Source organism: Caretta caretta, chromosome 6 (genome assembly GCF_965140235.1).
Source record: "Caretta caretta isolate rCarCar2 chromosome 6, rCarCar1.hap1, whole genome shotgun sequence".
In the NCBI taxonomy this organism is placed as follows: Eukaryota; Metazoa; Chordata; order Testudines; family Cheloniidae; genus Caretta; species Caretta caretta.
In genome coordinates this window covers 117385658-117408047 of record NC_134211.1, presented here as the reverse complement: position 1 = coordinate 117408047, position 22390 = coordinate 117385658, and the positions used below count along the sequence as shown (strand labels likewise).

At 37.3% G+C, this 22390-nt stretch overlaps 1 protein-coding gene across 5 annotated transcripts in view; it reads right to left on the bottom strand.

Moving 5' to 3' along the window:
* Positions 1 to 359: 359 nt before the first annotated feature.
* Positions 360 to 22390, bottom strand: part of PPP2R5E (protein phosphatase 2 regulatory subunit B'epsilon) — a 103606-nt gene continuing 81575 nt past the window's right edge. For 2 of the 5 annotated variants that reach the window (XM_048854490.2, XM_048854486.2), the window contains exons 5-15: positions 20637 to 20729; positions 14871 to 15001; positions 14729 to 14788; positions 13998 to 14106; positions 13058 to 13111; positions 12904 to 12954; positions 11788 to 11907; positions 10726 to 10853; positions 8425 to 8526; positions 7660 to 7803; positions 360 to 5234 (exon numbers count right to left, since the gene is read on the bottom strand). In XM_048854490.2, the coding sequence (XP_048710447.1) occupies positions 5135 to 5234; positions 7660 to 7803; positions 8425 to 8526; positions 10726 to 10853; positions 11788 to 11907; positions 12904 to 12954; positions 13058 to 13111; positions 13998 to 14106; positions 14729 to 14788; positions 14871 to 15001; positions 20637 to 20729 (1092 nt within the window). In that variant the 3' untranslated portion in view covers positions 360 to 5134. The remainder of the gene's footprint in view (positions 5235 to 7659; positions 7804 to 8424; positions 8527 to 10725; positions 10854 to 11787; positions 11908 to 12903; positions 12955 to 13057; positions 13112 to 13997; positions 14107 to 14728; positions 14789 to 14870; positions 15002 to 20636; positions 20730 to 22390) is intronic. The other 3 variants (XM_048854491.2, XM_048854492.2, XM_048854488.2) reach the window with 3 other exon arrangements.

Genomic DNA, 22390 nt, shown 5'->3' with positions numbered 1-22390 from the left:
AAGACCAACCAGTCTTGCCCTTTCCACACCTGCAGACCTCAAGGTTGACAGGGGTTAGTGGAAGCATGCCACAGAGCCAATGCTTATGCTCCCATATCCATGCTTTTAAGGTCTCCTTCAGACTCAGACGTTATTGCAATTTAAGAGGACCAATCACCATACTCCGAAAGAAAACTGGGAGCTTAAAATGGAAATTCTCACAGAGCCTTAACATTCCTGACTCACTAACTCAACATCTTTCCACCACTGAGATACTTTAATGTTTGACATGTACGAGAAATGATATCCGATGGCTGGAAAACCATTGCTGAAAAGGGATGTGAAGTACAGACAGGGTGAAAAAAACCATGCGCCTGGAAAACACTTCATTGCTTTTTTATTAGATGCACCCACAGTACAGAGCCTCTTGCACATGTGCAAAAGAGAAAGGATACACATTTATATCTGGGAGCACCATTGAGTTTGAGTTTGTTTCTTTAATACCACTTTTAAGTAAACGATGTCCAAAGAATGACATTTTGAATCCAAGTCTTTAAGACCTGCTTCACTTTACCCAGAGGTGGAAGATTTTTCTTTTTATTATTACCTTGCTGTAGCATAGAAGACATTTTCACAGTCTGGTTAGACCAGTCTATATATTTCCATAAGCAACTTTTCATATATAAAAAATGTTTTATTTCCCCACCAACCCAATAGTTTAACTGCATCTAGATTTAAAAACAGTAACGGACCATGGCAATCTTGGGGGGGGGGGGGGGGAAGAGGGGAGTGGGAAATGAACTTTTGCTGCCCTCTCCTGCTTAAACAATGAAATACTAAAATATCAAGAAATCTATGACTCTAATGCTAATTTTTAAACAAAAAGCATGAGCAGGTCATTCTTTAAACTACAATCAAAAATAGGACAAGGACAATAAATGTATTGGAATTATTTATATTTGAAAACTCCTCATCAATACATGAGGTTATGATTATAACATATTTACAAAAAGAAAAGGAGTACTTGTGGCACCTTAGAAACTAACCAATTTATTTGAGCATGAGCTTTCGTGAGCTACTAAAGTGATCACTTTAGATAAGCTATTACCAGCAGGACAGTGGGGTGGGAGGAGGTATTGTTTCATATTCTCTGTGTGTATATAAAGTCTGCTGCAGTTTCCACGGTATGCATCCGATGAAGTGAGCTGTAGCTCACGAAAGCTCATGCTCAAATAAATTGGTTAGTCTCTAAGGTGCCACAAGTACTCCTTTTCTTTTTGCGAATACAGACTAACACGGCTGTTACTCTGAAACATATTTACAGTAAGTAATCCAAAAAAAAAATAAAAAAACCCTGTATTCAGAGAGGTCATAATAGAATGTCTGTTTCTCTTAAACAGATGCTGCTGCTTCTGCGGATAGTAAGCAGCACTTGGATAAAACCTTCTTCTAAATCAAAATTAGCTGAATTTTGCTTCAAGGATACACAATCCTTGTATACAGACTCTGAAAGGAAAATACTGGGGAATATAAAAAAACTCACTGCCAATACCTACTAGAAAAACTAGTTTGTGCTCATTACACAGCTATTTTGGAAAGCTGATGAGCCAAGATACAAAAATAAAAATTAATGTGCAAATAAAAACATTCTTTTATCATGCCTGTTTATCACCCTCATTTTGCCACAGGGCAACTCTCAGTATTGAAAAAAGGGCAGCTCTGCCTTCTAAGACAGTTCTGTGCTCTCAACTGAAAGGAAAATGAGGTGCACCGGGGGAGGAAATAGCTATCCAGTTCTCCAACTCTCCCAGAAAACAATAAAAAAAGCTTTTAAAGCTTATAATATATTTTCTTTTTCCATAGCGTAAGAGAGCCTGAGGCTATACTTACACATGTACAATATAAGTACAGCTGCTTCAATTCTAGCTCAAACAGTTCTTGGCTCTGCATCCTGGATTGTTCCATATATAGAAGGAGGTAAAAATAAATTAAATCCTTTTATTTATGCTAACAAAACCAAGATTAATTTACTGTAACCCTGCTTGCAAATACTCCAATGTCATTAGAGTACTTTTATTTAAAGCATTCAAAGGTTTGGAAGAGAGACAAAAACCACTCAGTAGCAATGAAAAGAAAACAATAAGGGAAGCTTGCAAGGTGAAGAAAGCAATGCATGCTCACGCAAGAGGAACTTTTACAACTGCTACCTCCCCATAACCTGATGCAATGCTCTAGTTTTGAAAATGTCGTTCATTACTTTTACCTGACAACATTCAATCCTTTCCCCTGTAACCAATATGGTACAAGACATGAGTGAGCTCCCATCAACTGTAACGTTAGCAGTCTACAACAAGAAAAAGTAGTTTCTCAAAACCACGAAGCAAACAAAATCACAAATGAATAGATGCACTGATCACAACTGACGTAAGTCCATATGCTGCCTTTATCTTTGCATAAACCTCCCATTGACTCTAGTGGGACAGGAGCAGTATATTGCCTTTGGGTTGCAGCCAACAGTGGATTGTGTGGATTCTGTGGTACTACTATGGCAAGCGCTTCTTTAAGTACATCACAAAGGACAACCTCAGAGTAACCTCACCTTGTTAGAGTCACATGACTCACATCACATTACCTCATTCAATTTAAAGAAACAGTCTATCATGGAAGTGAAAATCACTTTAGATACTCCCCAGTATCCCCCATTAGAGGTAAAAAAAATATTGCAACCAGCTAGGTTCTCATCAGTTTTGTATCACCAATTCCAGTAGGTCATGCTGAAACCAAGAACATCCAAGAATGGTCAACACTCACCTAAATTCTAAGTACAGGACAAGGTGTCTTTTTCTAATGCCACATTGTTTCTTTTCATTCCACCAGGCAGAAAAAAAAATGGAAACACCAAGATTTCTTCCCACCACAATAGTTCAATTGTTGACCATTTAACACAGTCTAGCCAGGCATGAGTTTAAATGCACCCTCTCATACAGCATGTAAATTGCAGACACAGTCACACTACTAAATATAACCCCAACTTGTAGTAGAAACAAAAAGGCTGTCAAAAACCAAAGGGTTAAGGGACAATTTGTTATAAATTTATTTAATCTTCAGTTTTTGAGCTTGCACCTTTGTTTCAGCACTTTTAAAATAAAAATGTTTCACTTATGACAGTATCTGCCAAATTTACATTGTGTCCCAGTCAGTGTTCTTATAAGAGGCTTATATTAATCCCATTAAACCATGTTGTGATGTTTTGTGTTGCATATGACTAGTTTACTTCTGTTATTTTTCCAGAATTAACAGTGTCAAGTTTTTACAAAGTTGTTGCATTTACAACATCCAATGTGCAGACCCATGTGTACAAACGGTGACCTGATAATCCTGAAACAGTCAGTAACCTGGGATTGGATTCCTGCTCCCCTCCCACCTTTTTGTTTTGTTTTGTACCTGGAAACAAGAAAACCTCAAATTCTACTGTATATTTGAATGGTAGGAAAAAAAATATACAAGCTCGTATTTATACTGTATTTCTATCAATGGTAACAGGTCATAAGTTCATGTTTGCAACTAACACAAAGACTCATGAACACCAAGTCAGTTTTATACCATAAAGACTGCTGGATTGATGGTTTAGGATTATCAACTCACTGTTGTCATATGTCTATAACAATTCAAAAGCATCCTGGAGAAAAATCCTGAAACACATCCCTTTCGGTATAAAATAATGCAACTGCATTAGCTAAATATATACTGTACATAAGTCTTATCAGCATTTTACCGATCAAAGATGTAAGATTCCACTTTTAAATATAAAGCAGATAGCCAATAATGCATACTTATAATACAGCCCTCTTGTTTTTCTTTTAAACAATTTGGTCACAATGCACCTTTGATATAAAAGCATTTTAAACTTTATTATTAATACTCAGGACATTAGGATTTCCAGAATTTTTTTTCAGTAGCATTTGTAGAACCACTTTTGGTAACAAATACAGTAGTTAGGAATGAGCATCCACTTCAGAAAGCAGAAGTATATTATCCAGAATCCTTTCCAGCTAAAACCATAGGGCTGGCGCTGTGATGAGTAATAGTACTACAGTCACAAAAACACTATAGTATGTTTTTAGAGGCTACATCCTCTTTTGCTGGAATACTTTATAAATACATATTAAAAAGTAAGGCAACAACTCCAAACAGTCCAAACTGTTTGCTCAGCTCTGTTCCCAATTAGACCCAGGACCACTGGAGATCAATTTCATGCTTGTACTGTTTAGCGTTTGTCGTTATAATTTCAAAATGGTCCAATAAAATGTATATATATTCTAATCATTTAGCCATTAGTATTACCAAAACAGCTCTGGTATGTGTGTCCAATGACATGTAACTAATACTGGTTAGGTACTGAAGTTCACGATGTTACTATTGCCCATTTTCAAAGGATTCAAGACTGTGGATTCACAATAAATTGACGCATTAATCTGAAATTTCCTTCCCTACTATGTTTATCACCTCTTTATTTTTACTCCTAATGCTTAAATTGAAGGAGTACCAATGCTAGCCTGGTACCAGAAAGATACTCACACCAGTAAACAAAACCTTAGGGACCTATATTTTTCATGGCCCTGATCTGCATGGACATTCAACTTATGAAGATGTGCAAAAGGGAAAAAAATGTCAAATTACAGTAAAGTTATCCAGAGAAGGAGGATGTTACACAAACTCAAAAGGAAATGACAATCTTTTTTCTCTTTTACTATAAATACATTTAACAGTTTAGCAGAAAGGCAAGCTAAATTTAAGATTGTTCACATTTGAAAGTTGTATCATACTCTCTGCTAATGATAAATAAGGAACAGGTCCTGACAATGGAATTTTGACATAGCAATTTTCATCAACAGATCTTTGAAGACTGGTTTTAAAGAAGGGTCAAAACAATGATTATGTTGCAAAGTTCTGAGAAGTCCATCTGCTGTCCAAACTTTGGATAAAAGTCCTTATTTTTTCCTTTACTTCGAGACAGTTATATACAGTGCTGTTGTAATAATGAAACAAATGTGAAATCTACTGTAAAGTTGCACAATACAGAAAACTGTTGCTCCATCTTCTACTACATAAATGTGTGACTCCACAGGTTAATAATGCAGCTTTGTTTCTTTTGTTAAGTTGGAATTATTCCATCACGTCTAAGACCTCTCTTTAACTCCAAATCCTCCAGTTTTTTCCACAGTTCTTCACGTTCCTTCTCTTTCTTCTTCTCACTAGCAGATAGAATAAAATAAAGTGTTAACAGCAAAGAAGCTTTAAAAGTACCTATCCAACAGTACTTATTTGATATAAGCTATGAGCAGTAATTTTTCTAATGCACTTGCATTTTTCCCTAATGTATATTTATTTTCAGTACACATTTTTTACTCCAACTTTTAGTTTATCTACATCAAAAATGCTGAACAAAACTGAGAGAAACAAAAGATGGGATATAATAAAAAAAAGTTTAAAAATCTTTACTGAAATTAATTTTACTATAGAGCAAAAACAGCTAGTCCATATTAGAATTATATTAAAATATTTTATGGATCAAATACATTACATTTGAGATTAATACATACTTTTTGGGCCAAGTTCTATTTCACAATTTCAAGTTTATTTATTTGTTTAAAGAAGCGTATTAGGGTCTCTCTTGTTTTCATTAATATTAAACCTAGCCTATTCTCTCAAACAAGGCCAGATTCACTTCAAAAGTGCTCCATCCCAGTGCAGCTAGTGTGAATCCAGTTGCAAGATCTAACCCTCATTCAATGCATTTGTTTTTATTCCTACAGAATCCCTACAAAATAATCTGGACAATGTTTGCTTTACCAATAGATTGCGCAGCCAAATTAGATAAAGGAATCAGAGTGACAAGACTGTAGTCCAACTGAGTTCTTAGGGAACTGAGTGGAAGAGGTGTCAGGGGAAACCCAATAAAAATTAAAAAACTAAACTAGAACTTTCTTAATTTGATTATTCTCTGAGTTCTCTCTCTCTGTCACTCGTTATTTGGAGTTAATATGGTCCTTATGCTATAATGTGGGGACATAATGTTATAACTGCTTTGAAATACGTATAAAATTAAGTCATTGTGTTCTGATAACAACTACAACACCTGGAGTATGTATGGTCTTGATGCTACAAGTTGGGGAGAGCTTTCAATTTCTGCTTAAGTCACCTTGCAGGATCAGGTCCAATGGGAACATGAACATCATGGACATCTAGGGTACAGATATGTAGATTCCCAATTTCTCACACTGCAGAGTTTCTCAAAATATTCCATTGATTTAGAAGCTTTATTCTGGTACAACTTGCTACCTGGGAAATTCACATCACCTAGGCTGCATACGTTTAGTCAAAATGCGGTCATTTGGCCATAATATCTATTAACACCATTCTGGTTAGAAACAAACATCTGTTTTCATTCATAATTTCTACTTTCATTACACACAGCTGCTGAAAAATATTCAAAATTAAATAAAAGAAATGGTGAATACACTTACCAGAAATTTATCATTACATTATCTAATTGCTGTGTCATGTATCCTTTCTTTCTAAAATATTTCAGTAGGTTACCTCATTAGTTCACCTATGTTTGAACTATTATTCATTGACACTGAAAACTTTAGCCCTAACAAATTGTAAATAACTTGGCTATACATCACTCTTATTTTGTAAACTTTAATCTATTGGGGAACCCAGCATAAATCTATTATAACTTATTTCTATTCCTAGGCCCTGATCCTGTGAGTAATCCCACTGAAGTCAACTGGACTGGACTACAATTCACCTGTCCCCTTTGAAATGCGTGTTCTTACACCAGAATTTCATTCTGAGGGTTCCCATTATCAAGTCCTTACAACTATTTACCATCTCTAACTACAACACTCCTTACAAATACTAATGAATTTTGCACCAGCACTTAGTAAATGAAAATCCAATCTCTTATGGAAAGATGTTCGAAAACTTGCCCATGTTTGCCCACAGAACCCTAAGAAGTCTTTATCTCAGCAAATTGTGATTAATTGTTAATATTACACATGGTTTAATATTTGAAGTTAAGTTATCCCATTTTTTACATTCCAATATATATTTTAAAATAATAATAAATGTATTTAAAAGACCAACACCAGCCCTAGCTACAGTAGAGGTCATGTAACCAAGCTCTTCCATACAGTCATTACCTGCAACATACATGCTATGGCAGGGTCTGATCCTGTGAAACTCTGAATGCCTCATGAGATACAAAGTCCCTCCGGCATCCACCAATTTCAGTAGTAGCTGAGGCGTCTCAGAACCTTCCTGGATCAGACCCTAGTCCTAGGATTCTGTGTTGCCCACACTACAAACTGTACAGCGATTATGTCAGCTAATCTGACAGACTGAACTTGTCTACCAAGGCCTGAACAAAAACCATCAAGTCACTACTACTTGGCTCAGGTTTAAACCCAGGACTCCAGAAATAAGATGTTAGTGTAGTCATTAATCCAGTACATCATCTAACCCATCAATTACAGATTTTTAAATGTATAAGACATTGTATTTTATTATATATAAAAGCAAATCAAATCAAATCAAAAGGAAGGTGAACTATGAACCTGGTCACATAATTCAACAGTATCATGGCCTCCAAAAGACTTCAGAGGCTATACTAACCTAACAAGGTTTGATGACATACAGTACCCTTCGCTTTGCTTGTGGGAACCCCGAGTCACACAAAAGGCACGACTTAAACGAAGTCGCAAACTGCCCGGAGTTCCCGAAGTTTCCTCATTTTTTTCACCTGCTGCTTTGGATAAGCTGAAATTTTAGACAAAAGATGATGCACTATAATTGGAGAATGAAGATTAAGGAAAATAGACAAAAAACATTTTACTAGGGTGCAACTAATGATTGTATGAATGGTGCATCTACTGGATCCTGCACTCTAAAGGACTCGGCTATATCAAGATCTGTGAAAAAGGAAAAACTGAAAGGGCTGAAAGGTGCCACTTAGGCTTAAGACCACATGCAGGAGAAGTAGGATGGGTCTTATCGTGAGTCATGTGTTGAGGAAATTCCTCATGTCCCACCTCCACCCTTTTTGAAGCCTTTAAGCCAAGTGATATCTTTAAACCCTTGTTCTTCTTTTATTACTGAAAATCTTGATACATTTAAGTCTTTTGGAATGTGGTGCCAAAGGGAGTTCTGTGAGGAATGCAGATCCACAAGCTATGCAACGGGTACTGTATTTCATAGGGGAGAAAACAACCACCTATACATGATATCTGGCATCTTGCAAGGAGAAGGCTAATGAGCATGCAGAAAAAAATGAGGCATTGCAACCAATTATGTGTGAAATTATGCAATCACAGCAAAATGTGAGGAAAAAATTAAACGCAGGCTTTATGCACAGCTGACAAAAAAGCTTTAAAAAGTTACCGCTGACGATCTGACTTGTAAGTGGCTGTCAGCTCGTCAAACATGGTGCTGTTCATTTCCATAAACGCCTTCAATACATTGTAGACTAAAGCCACAATAGCCCTGTGAAAAATAAAAAAGATAAGGAATCTGTTAGTTTCAGTTGAAATTGAATAAGAACAAAAAATAATTTACACACTTTCCTGAACTTTTCTTATTGGAATTGCTGAACCTGATTCTAATCTCCCACTAGTTAGAGTGATGTAACTTCTTTGACTTCAGTGAAGTTACTTCTAATTAACATACTTATGTGAAGTGAGAATCAGGCTCTCATCACTTTTTATCATTTAAATGGAGAAAACAAATCCCCACCTATTACAGGTAACAACAGACAGCTAGCACATACAACTGCAGATACTTCACCAAGCAATGCAGCAATTCTGAATGTAATCCAATGGTCAAAATTGTAATTCTAGCAGAAGTAATTAAAATCTAAACATCAGATGTGAATGATGCACAGAAAAAAGGGTCAATAGATGCCTTTGAATAGAGTATGAATATCTCAAAGTAAAGAACCCAAGTATGAGAAACATGAAAGATTCCCTTGGATTTGTATGTTTCACTTTAGTACATGTAAAAAGAAAACAAGTCCATTGGAAAAAGAAAAAAAATCTTTGAGGAAGACTTGATAATTCTAAGAAATAAACCTTCATTTTATCACAAATTTTTAAAGTACGGGCCTGAATAAAGAGAGCAGCGTGCATGCGAAAAATGATCTCAGCATTAAATTTTGTGATGTGATTACTAAATGCTATCCACCAACCCCCAGACATGTTCTGTGACCCAGGTAGTAAATGGAAGACATCTAATTATAACTGTACATATAATTAAATGTTTCTCTAGACCAATGGTTTTCAAACTTTTTTTCTGGTGACTCAGTTGAAGAAAATTGTTGATGCCCGTGACCCAACAGAGCTGGGGATGAGGGATTTGGGGTATGGGAGGGGACTCTGGGCTGGGGCAGGGGGTTCGGGTGAGGAAGGGGGTCAGGGCTCTGGGCTGGGGGTGTGGGCTCTGGGGTGGGGCTGGGGATGAGGAGGCTCCGGGTTTGGAGGGGGCTCAGGGCTGGGGCATGGGCTTACATCCAGCAGCTCCTGGTCAGCAGTGCAGCTGGGATGCAGAGACAGGCTTCCCGCCTGTCCTGGCGCCACAGACCGCACTGCTCCCCGGAAGTGGCAAGCAGCAGGTCTGACTCCTGGGTGGAGGTGCGCAAGCAGCGCCATGCAGCTCTCACCCACAAGCACTGCCTCCTCCCCCCCCCCCCCCCATTGGCTGGACCTGCTGCTGGGTGCTTGCAGGGCACAGCCCGGCGTCAGAACAGGTAGGGACTACTAGTTCTTACTGGCCGGCCACCAGGGTCCCTGGGTGCTGAGCAAGGCGACCCAGTGCCTTGCATTCCACAACCCAGCACTGGTTCGCAACCCGAACTTTAAAAACCACTGCCCTAGACTACTTTAAAAAAACAAAAAAAACACCCAGATAAATAGGACATGTACATCATCTTGATTGTGTCAAGACAAAAATGTCTTTTTTTAATAGTGTACAGCAGCAGTGGAGTTTGAGAATGTACGTTTTCTCTGTACTAGCAAATAACTTGGATCTCGCTGTGAGCTAACTGTTGATTAATACTGACTTAATAGCTGCCATTGTCTTTGAATACATTTATAAAAATAATCTAACCTGAGAACATGCTGCAATGTGTGTGCACCTGCGAATGTTTAGAAAAATGCTGCTGCCACTGATTATATGACACCAATCAAAATAATATTACGTATCTGCAGAGCTGTATTAAGATCAAGGAGTATGTTCCAGGCCAATTTACAGTCAAACTTATCCTGTAAACCAGTTTACAGAAATTATTGACAGAGCATTAGAAACGTTTGGTGCCTGACCGTTCCTCTTGGTAATTATGCAATATTTTATTTCTATTGTTTTTATATTTATGATGAAAAATTTATGATGAAAAAATAAATACAAAGGTTAAAAAATTATTACATTAGCTGCCCAATCATATTTTGGAAATGAAACAATCTGCACTGCTTTTATCCTACAGAGTTCAGATTTTGTGCATGTCTCAGATAATTTAACAATATTCTGAGCCAAATTCAGCTCTGGTTTAAATCCCATTGGCTTTATAGAGCAGCATCTGTTTACATCAAGGCTGAATTTGGTGCGATTTCATGTTTTCTTTGTCTGGAATTTCCAGGGTTGAATATATAGGTTTCAGCAACTGGACAGACGAAAGATAATGCCAAAACTCACGGATTCCAGTGTTCTTTGGAAATCCTATAAAGACTGGAAAACATGATGGGAAGTATAACATTGGAGTTCTCTTCTATCAAACTCATGATGTATTCATTATTCCAGTAATACAGCGCCCTTTCTGCCACCTTTGATGGGGAGGGAAGAATAAAACCCATTAGCAGAAATTCAGTTATCTACAAATTTCTTATATTTTACAGAAAACATGCCCCAAAACAAATAACAATCAATGGGTTATCATTACTTTCTAAATGAAGTCTCTATTTTATCCAGGGCATAACTTGCATTAATATAAGGTGGTCTTTAAAGTAAATATAAAATAAATTTAAAATATGATTAATGTTAAAATTAATGTATAAGTATTCAGTGTTTGATTTCATTGTAATTTCTTACATGGTGAAAGGTTACGTATGAACTAAAATCTATTTGGATCACTTTTATGGTCATATGACCTGAACCCAGGGTAAATGCGGAGTACCTGCAGCGGCTTGCTTCAAATCCTTGTCTCCCAGAGAAATCAAAGAGAGCCAAATGTATGGAGTATCTCACAAGAGGAGCTCAACACTTGGCAGGATCGAAGCCCAGGGCAAGAGGGGTGTTGGGCTAAGGTGGCTTTAAGCCACGACAGCACCCTCTTGATTCTAGGCTGGAGCAGCTGCTGGGATAATTCAGGCTGCCCCAAGGGGCAGTCTGAGTTGCAGCAGCCTCCATGCCTACCCCAACAGGTAAGGAGCACTGCTTAGAATCACTGAAGCACTGCATTCTGTCACCCTGCCTCTAACATGCCCTTTCCCCCAACCCACCTTAGCCCTCCTTTACCATGAGATGCAAGTTTTGTGAATGGACTCTAAGATCTCACCCTTGGAGTCTCATCTTTTTTCTATTTCAACCTTCCCTGAGTGTGGGGACTGCTACTGAAACAAACCCGTCCACGGATATACAAATAGTAAATATGTTCTAATCAGTACAATGCAAACTCAGCATTTAGGTATCTGTTTTGTATATTCACAAGATCTTAGAAACTATATTCCTGTTTTTAAAAAATATACTTGTATTACTGACCTGAAAGTGAGGACTAGAGACGCACTTGGCAATTTGTTTAAATAAAGGTTCCTGAATTTTGACAAATTGTGAAGGTTCAATCACATCCAAGATCTCCTCCAGCTCCCCAAGGAACATGACCTAGACACAAGTAATTGTTAAATTCAGAACTCCTCAACTCTTGTATTTGCAATTTATCAGCTAAGTTTTCAGATAGGTCTCAACCCATCCTCTAATTCTATAGGCACAAACAGCTGAATGTAGTCATCCACTTTATTTACTGACTAAGTCAGATAGTTAAGATATCTAAATTTCAGGATTTGACCCCACAATTAACAGCAGGTGCAAAATTAGAGAACAAGTTTTCAAAATTTTGCACTCTTAAGCCCTGGTTTACACTGGGGGTGTGTGTGTTAGTGTTTTATTTACAGATTATAATGCGTGGTCTTTGCCCTAAGGAATTTACAGATGACACTGTGTACCTGGGGTGAATTCCTGGTCCCAGTGAACACAATGGCAAAACTCTCATTAACTTCAATGGGCCAGGATTTAACCCTTATAATTAAAGGATCCATCTTTAATTGCTTGTGTTTTGGGACCAATTTTCAAACAAAGATGCTCTTGTTGTGCCCATAAATATCAGTGTGTAAACTCAGATCTGCAAAATCAGGTAATCATGCAACTAATTGCCAATCTATGTTAGAAGCTAAAATACCTCTATCCCAACTCTGAAAATGTAGGCTTGACACAAACTGCTGCAATTTGTAATAGAATTTTTCCACATAATTCCACAACATTCATTTTTGCTCTCTTTACATGAAGAGTCACTCCCTTGTGAAAGAACACTTATATTGGCATACTACATTATAATGCTTAACTTGCCAACAGAGATGATGACTGTCATCAGCTTGACACCTCTCTTTACTGTCAAAATTATGTCCAACACAGGTCAGTCTGAACACAGATAATCACCCAGATAAGCTAAACAGATGCCAAAATCCACAACAGCATTTAAGATTTGTCTGTATTATTTACCTGAAACTCTCTGGATGTTCCTGGGAGAAAAATATCTTTAATGTTTATCTGTAGAACTATCAAACTCCTTTACTTAAATCTTAACAGCAACATAGAACTTACCTCTTTCTGACTGCAGGTTTTCGGCCAGAATTTCATTAAACCTCTAATGACCTGAATTACAAATGAGAAAGTAAATTTTATATTACATTTTACAACTTCACAGCTGGGAAAACTGGATGTTTAAGATATAAAAAAATACCAAAGAAATATTTACTGGCTCTGTGAGTGAAGGATCTTTCTCCAGAAACTGTACTATACAATATGCCAGCTGTGAAGGGGAAAAAATATATTCACATGAAATTATGACATTTTTACTGAGAACTCAAAAGACATGTTCAGTATTAAAAAGAACAGAGAATCAAAACAGTTCAGTATGCATCTTATTCTAAATTGTAAATCCTACTTTAAACTGTGAGTCTGGGGAATTTGCAACTGCATCCAAGCTGCAGTTAACAGCAAAGAACAAACAAACAAACGAAAAGTGAAGAAAAAATATGTCCAAGTACATTTTGAAACTGTTTGAACTTTATGGATTCCAAATGTACTCATGTAAGTAACATTTTGAAAGGCTCAGTGTTCTGCGAATGTGTTTCTTTCACACTTTTGGCAGCATCAGCATCATGACGACTTACATGAGATGAGCCAACACAGCCAAAAATTGGCATAAAAGACTAAGAAAGCAAGGCCAGAGTACAGAAATTAGGATCAATTTAGAGCCAAAGTGCAGAGAGGGTGAGTGTGTAAAGAATTACCAAGATAGAATGAACAGACAGGTGACAGTGCAAGAGACAAAAACAACTGAGACCTCTGACTACAGGATCAGGTTCTGGATGAGTGGGGAAGATAGCCTCATTAGAAGGACAAAAAGATTGGGTGTCTGGAGGAAAGCCTACAGAGTTTCGGTGCTTGACAATATCTTACAGGTATACAAAAATTATATCTATATATAAATTCCACCAGATTTATTCTACAAAATGCATTAAGTCTACTAAATACTTATCTGTTTCATTTTTATTCCACATGACAAAAGTTTTCTGTTTTTTTTTTGTTTGTTTTCATTCAGAAGATTTTTTTAGCTAAGCAAAAGATTTCCAAAGCAATCAAGTATACTGTTCTGTTTTAACAAAGCAGAAAATGTTTTTTATAATTTCTACCTGTGCATGGAAGAGTGATAAACTCCTGACAGTATGTAAAGGAATCAGCACCTTCACCAGAAACTGTTTATGCTCTGCTTTAAGAGGTAAAGCAAAACCATTGATAATACTAGAAATAAGAAAAGAAACATTGATTAGCAACATCACAGAACATTTACTTGTGGTCTGAACAAGTAGTTTTTATCAAAGTAATTACACAAGAAGACAGACAGTAGGTATTATCCTAATATGTGCTGAACCTTTGCACTAGCCAGTGTTCAAGGTACAGTTCATTCTAGTCATTGCTATATAGTAGTTACACTCTGACATGAGAATAACTATGTGATCAGTCATATAGTCTTGTTGCCTAATACATATGACCTTGCCTATTTGGTTGGTAAATTAATGAGTTTAAGGTGCTCTTTGGTAACTGACTGTGGAACTAACTACAATTAGACTGCTTAGCAACACACTGAAACCAAACACACTAATAACTGTTTAAAGCAAAATTTGCAATGTACAAGTCACAATGAAGTGCACAAGGAACAATGTAAGAAAAAATTGTACTTTGTAATGTGCACACAATTAAATCTTCTTTGCAAAGACGTATGCCAAGGCTTAATCTGTGCTTAAAGTTAAGCATGTGCACAAGTCTGTTTTCAGGATCAGAGCTTAGGCTTATATTTTTCATTGACCCCTGAAATTTTCAGCATAGCTGTCAGAGATGGCTTATTATATAAAGGTTCATTTACCTTCCTAATATTTCCAGCAGTTCAGCTACACCATTGAAGTGTTCAGTTTCATAAACAAACCTATCAAATAAAGTTTAAAAAAATTAATAAATAGTTTCATAAAACATTTATAACCCAACAACCATTTCCCCCCAAAACTTACCGTAGAAAAATATTGTTAATCTGTTTTCGGATAAATGCTCTAAGACCAAGAAACTTGCCATAAATTCTGTGTAAGACTGTTTTTAGGTAGTCTCGTTCTCGGGGGTCTTCACTGTCAAATAGCTCCAAAAGCTGTTGTAAAAGAAGACATAATTTAAGAATCAGATGACTAATAAGAAATGGTGAATTGCCTTTATTTTAAAAAATGTATGCAGTTTACATATGATGAGCTAGATTGCATATGTGTGAGCGCACACAACTGCCACAAAAATTTGTTGCCTTCATTCAAACTTGAAAGGAGTCAACATAGACATGAGGTATTCAGTCAACTGTGTGAATACCAGTCAATGCACTCTGTAGAAAATGTATTGTGGAGCTTCTATAACTCAAGTTGCCACAGTTAAGCCATTAAATATATGAAAGCATTTATCAATTATTCCGATTCTTTCTTGTTAAGCAGAGGACTTGGACTGGTGACATTCCAGAGATGGTAAAAAAAAGAGTTTAGTTGCAAAATATGAATACCAATTCATTAACACAGTCATGTCAATTTAATGCCCAAAATCTTTAAGGGCCTGAACTGACACAGACATACACTGTACATATATGTAATGCATGACTTTTGAGCCCACTTGTGGTTTATGAACAGTACCAACTCTCTCAAGTTGTTTTTTCTATTTTTAATTCCATTTTAAAACTTTTAAACAAACAGTTTTACTGATGTCTGGTCAGGGGCTTTAAATATTATCCTCTAAGGAAGAGTTTCCTTTTCCCTATTGCTGCCATCATCTCTCCTACATGCATTATTCCCACCACCCACAGATGTTTACGGTTGTGTATGTACATTTTATCTTATGTTGATTTCAGTGGTCGCACTTAAAAAGTTTCTTTGATTTTACATTATATCGTTTTGAGAGATAATCCCAGTGCTTAACATGGGGAATACCAATAAAACTAGCGATCTCTCACAAATCAGATTTTTTTTTTTTCAAGTGCACCTATGGTATGCTCCTTTTTGCTGGAACCTTGTTTTTCTTAATTGTGTCTAAAATGTCACATCACCACCTTTGGTCTGAATAACAATAACTACAATAATAATAAATATGTGCAGATATAGAAGTGTTACAGACAATGTATAGTTAGTAGAGGGAAAAATCTAATAAAATGTAATATTTACACTATAGAAAACAGTAATCTAAAAATAGTTTAAGAAACTGTATAATTGGGCTCCTGACTTTAGTCAGCCACAAGAAATTGCAGACACTTTCAAAAGTTGTCTTAAAAAAAAAAAAGGCAAATCACAGTTTAAATAGATCCTTTTCAGCTGTTCAGTGAATATTAATTAACATATGATTTTAGGGCAGGGGCGGGCAAACTTTTTGGCCTGAGGGCCACATCAGGTTTCGGAAATTGTTTGGAGGGCCGGTTAAGGGAGGCTGTGCCAGGCTGTGCCCCCGCCCCCTATCCGCCCCTCCTTGCTTCTTGTCCCCTGGCAGCCCCCTCCCCCCCCAGACACCTACCCCTTCCAACCCCACCTTGTTCCCTGACGCCCCCCCCCAGGACTTTCATAGTCACATCGAGCTGGAAACGTGGACTGATATAAGTAGTAAAATAATAATTTTTTCAATAACCTTAGTGATGTGTGTTCAATCTTGCAGATTCCCCATGACCCCATACTCTTGTACTCGCACGGATTTCATTCTATTCTATGCTATGTAGGTTCTTGTACTGCCATCATCACTGTAATATCTGAGTGCCTTCCACTAGCGCATTATAAAAAGTAACTAACAACTGTCACATGAGGTTCATTCTCTGTCTCATCCTTTCCTCAAGGGGAAAACTGTACGTGCAGAGTAGTACTATGTTTTGGCAGAGTTTTTTGCTCTGTGTTTACAAAAGAGAAGGAGTGCATCTTGCAGTTAGAATGAAAGATGGTGAGGTCTGTGATGGTCTTTAGTTTTTGGAAGTTTGTTCCTCAGTCTTAGAGTGGCACATGCAAAAATTCTGTCTCCTGATGCTTGTCGCATCATTGCCACTATAGTACTGAACACCTTTATAGACTTAGGCTGTTTTATTGTAACTTCTCTTATCTCTGTGGCACTTGTTTCACTATTTATTCTGCATCCACAAACTGCACATTTTCTTTTCAACAAAAATCACAGCACTCTCCTTGTGCAATTCAGCGTATAAAAGAGAGTGAAGATAGGTACATGTTCAAGACTTGTGGTTTAGAACATTCACGTATGTGACAGATGCATGTGAGCTTCCTAACTGTTTTACTGCTTTGGATAGTTCCGTAGCTTGTGATGATTAATACAGTATCCCCTGCAGTGAGGGATATGCAATCACAATTTCATGAGGGAAACTATGAGTTTTGTCAGCTGCCCGAGAGAGGTAGTAAACAAAATCACTATGTTGAATTAGTTCTGCCCTAAAACAAAAAGCAAAACAAAACAAACCACCCCACCAAATTACACATACATAAATAACTGTCTTACCCTTCAAAAAAATTCAGAATTTCACCAAAGGTAGAAAATAGCTGGAAATGTTGCAGATACAATCGGATTTTAACTCTGACTGTGAATTGGTTGTACAGGCAAAATGTTTAGATTTTCAGTTTCATTGCATAGATCCTCTTGAGAAACATAGTTTAGGCTTGTCAGTATCAATTTCAATTACGGGGCTCAAAACATAGTAAAAAAGACATGTTCTGATATATGTTATCCAATTTGTCTTCAGGTTTTAACAAAATAACAAAGGGTTATTTTTAAGGACAGGTTGAACGATTTCCATAATTTGCATGATTATTGAGATACCTTTATACTAATTATAACTAGAAATGTGAAGTACAAATTACTAAATAGACACCTAGAGCAGAAAATATGGGTATGGAGATACTTAATTGTTATGTCTCTTAGCAACCTCTGCCTTACATTTCAGAATAGATGTAAGCCATCTTTCGAAATGAAACATTAAACTCTAAACATCCAGTGACATAGCTCTAGGCTCATAAATACATAACAAAAGTGACTGGTATTTTTCTCATTTTGAAATTAAAGCCATTCCTCACTAGGAATAACTTCATTAAAGTTTCTCAAATTTTAAAAACAAATTCAACAATGAAAACATAAGTAAAAGAATGTCACAGTTTAAAGTTACCATGGAACAATATTCATTGAACAGGTTGAATTTTATAAAAGTTTCAGTTGCTATCTCGTATAAATGTCTTACAGTAACCTGACAAATCCTTATAAAGTTATAATTCTAAAACCAAACTGACCTTAAATATACGATTGCAAGTGCAATATGGCTTTAATAGGCCAGTCACTTAATTTTAAATGTAAAATTTACTTTTTACAAATTGAGGCCTAACTTGTGATTTAGACAAAACATTCATTTGAATTAATACTCATTCTATCTAAAAAAGTTACACCGTTATTTTTAAGAAGTCTATCACCTAACCACACGGCAAGAATAATCTGATTCTCAACAGGCATTGTGATATACTGTCTCATACATACTTAAATATGTACCATTCCTTGTTTTAAAACTCCCTCTCCTAATAGTTACCACTCTTTCATTTGGTATGCCATTATGGATGACCAGATGTCGAAACCCTTCTTTAGATCACATTCACACCCTAGTGCAACATTACGAAAGGATGACAAGGGTGAGTGTCCTGAGGAAGAAGCATGAGGGATAAGCATACCTAGGATGCTGGGTAAGGGTAGAAACATATAACAAGAGTACAGAAGCACTGTTTCTCTAGAATGGAGAGTAGGGCACCAGGATTCTCTCCACAATCATCCGGCTAGGTCTGAAGGGAAAAGAAGTGTAGAAGGAAAGCCTGTGAACAATAGTCTCATACCAAATATCCCCTAAAGAAAGCCTTGAAGCAAGTAATTTTCTCTTCTTGGATCTCCACAAGGCACTGAATGGCCACTCTAGGAAGATGAGCCATAGGTTGCAGTAGTGACCAGAGTCGCCTCCAACTCAAATAATTGTTTATTGTCTCTTTCACCTTGCTGTTCAATCAACCATGAAGAGAGATACTGGCCTCCTTAGGCAGGTCTATTAGCTTAAGTTAGGAAGCCACTGCTGAATCTACCTTTGGGTGAGAAATCAGAAGATATGGAAGTCTGCGTGAAGAATATAGATTCTAAGGTGGTTCTTTGGCAGGATGTGCATAAAAATCAAGAGAGATTCACCACATTTCCTTCATCATTATCCAGAAAGGCAGAATCAACTCTGAGGCACTACTTTGGAGGGAAGAAAGCAGAGCCTCACCTCTGCTTTTGAGAATTTCTAAAGAGATATGGGATTTAAAATACACACACCCCACCCCCGAGTCTTTCAGAGTGACCTTCTTAGGGTTTGCTAAGGAACGGGGATGGAACTTCATCACAGCAGCAATTATTCCCCATTCTCTCCAGGAGACTCTCCTACCTGAGAGGAAGGAGGGAAAAGGAAGAATGATGTGGTTTTTGGCCCTGGGGTGAAAGAGACTATGGAGGGGGTTAGGGGAAAGAATGGCTCTCCTGGGAAGCTTTTTCGGAGAATCTTCGTAGGCTGTTGATCATGGATGAAAAGACTCATTCATGAAGATGTGTCGGAAAGGCAAAGTATCTCCTATCACTTCTAGCATGACCCCTATTTAAGTCTCGGTCCTCCTAGAGGTTCTCTTTCTAGTCATATTCAGAGGTTCCACACAAGTCCATGGTGGGGGACAGAAGCACGAAAGACAAAATGGACCCACTGCAGAAAGTTATAGGGAAGAGGCAAAGGAGGGTACTTTCAGGTCTTCTTCCTTTCCTTTTTCTGGGACAGAGTTTTCTTTGCCTTGCCATTTATACAGAGCTTTGCTGAGGTGTGGAAGAAAGCTAGTTCCTCAGTAGAGAGGCACCAGCTATAGCTGCTGCCAGCTATGCAGCAGTACACACAGGGAAACCAGCCTGCACACGAGGAAGACAGGGAACTGGGTGCAGAACTCCAGACTGGCTACCATCGGCAGGACTGATGGCCTCCCCAGTTGAGTCACGCTGGTGGCAACCACATCATGAAGATAAAACTTCCATTCTTTGACAATTTAGTTCTTTTTCCCCATTATTGATACTTCCCTTCCTGTGTTTCTAACAGACCTTGAACATAACATGGCCTTTAGATTTATTTCCACCATGATCACCACAACTTCAGTGTTTTCAGTACAGCTCTAGGAAAGAGTTTTCTTAATGAACTTTTGCTCTTTCTGCCAGCTCTCAAACAGCTCTTGAGCCAGAGTGAGAAAATATTTCCCTTTTTTAAAAGTGGTACTTTGACAATTTTAAAGTCAGTCAAATTTCAGACATAAACAATCTCTATTTAATAGGGTTTTTTTACACTCTATAAACACTATTTAGGTTTTTGCACTGTATGGCCAAACCTTTACTTTTAAACTGCCACAACTTCAATTGAGTTATACAACTTGTAAGTAAAATTTCTTAAGTAAGTTAACAAAAAAAAGTGGAGACAAAATTAAATGATGGCTAGACGGTCTCACTCCAACACCAGAAGGCACCACTGTGGATCACCTAGTCTGAACTTCTGTGATGGATCGATATTCCTCCCCCTGAGAGTCTGAATCTCTTTTATTGTTACCCACTTACCCGTTATTGTGGAAGGGTGAGTTACACATTCTATTTTCTAATAAACTGGTTTTAGGAATAAAAAAATCATTAATATTAAGTATCAAAAGCATGCTGACAGTTTTAAAGAAAATGAGCCTGCTTACCTGTAATACAAATTTCTGATCTATGTACTTTTTGGCAATGCTAGGTTGGAATTCTTGGCTTTCCAAAAATCGTATGAAAAACTCATACACAAGCTGCAAGAAACAAAAATCACAGTTTATTCTATGATTTTATTTTATTTTTATTTGTAAAGTTTCCCAGCTTTTTTTCCTAATGCACTAAAACAGAAAATGCCTGTTTTGAAAGACCTTATGGAATTTTTTTTTAAATTTATTAAGGGGTTACTAGAGCTAGAATTAATTACATGATCATACGTGTTAATCTTGCTCATTTGACCCTAATCAGAGGAATTTCATCTCGACTCCCACTAAGAACAGGCATTATCATCCTGTAATGCTTGTTCATTGGGTTGTACAGCTTTCTGGAGTAATTGGCAAGCACATTCTCACTGTCCTCTGGACTCCTGAAATCATACAAAATAAAGTCATTATGATTTTGAGAGGGTTGGTGAAACAGTATGGAAACATTTAATAGTAATTAGAAACTGTTCACTGTAACATTCTGCTACAGATTGAAACACTACAGACTAATGTAGAATGAGATTTAATCAGGAGTCTCCAACTCGCTGAGAATTAGCCCCTGGGCTGGAGATACTTGCTCTCACAGAAGTCCATCTCTGCCTATACAATTCAGAAGGGACTGCAACTGACCAGACCCATTCAGATAGTATGTAACAAGGCAAAAGGAAGCAAAGTGCAACAGATATTATCTAGCTCTCTTAGGAAAGCAGCTATGATCTGCCAGTAGACAGATGAGTTGTAGACTGCTGTCAATTCTTCCTATCAAACCTTTCCTAGGAGACCAACCATTTTAAAATGTGCTCCCTTCCAGTTTTTGAAAGGATAAATATTGGTGTTGAGGGAAAAAGGCAAGCTAAAAATTAATTTTAAAGGAATCTACAGCTTTTCCATGCAAACTCCCCTATAACATCATAGTGGCTGCTTTGCCTTATTGAGAAGATTGATTTCTTCTAAATGCTTCTAAAAGGAAACAGGGAGGTCGGAGGTAAGGAAAAGTGCAAGAACTCCATATAATTCAACAGTAGGTTAACAGGAAAGCACTTCTATCAACTTCCTGACAAGTAACAAGGTTAGTTTTACTCTGTAAACCATCTATTTTCTAAGAAAATCCATAGCCACTCCCCTCCCTATCATGCTGACCAATATTGTCTCATTGTTTCCTTGTACTCTGCCATCTGTCTGTATCCATCTGTTGTCTTGACTTATACTTAGATTGTAAACTCTTTGTGGCCAGAACTGTCTTTTTGTTCTGTGTCCGTACAGCACTCACCACCCGAAGGGATTTAATACACGATAGTATTTTTGTGAGATTTTAAGTACAAAAAGAGAAAGGAGACAGTTTCTAAATTCTGGGAGGAGAATATTGTGTGACTTATCAAATCTCTCATAGGCAGAGTTGGGGCCCTGCATAAAAGTTTCAAACCAGTTCCTTACTCTAGGTAGAGATCAATCATACCCTTGTACTTATAGCAACTCCCAGATTCCTCTCTCTCTCTCTGGTGTTCGAGCTCTGACTTGTTCTAAACTGAAGAGAGGAGAAGCCAATTTACCTGTGGCATAAATGGACACAGTCCCTGTTGACAGCAATAGAAAATAGACCTATTTCTGCCAGGGTTGAATCTGGTCCAGTAGCTTCTGACCCCCTCTGTGAAATGAGTTTGTTTTCCTGTATGCTAAAGATATTTGGCATTGATATTTGAAGGCATTCTTATACG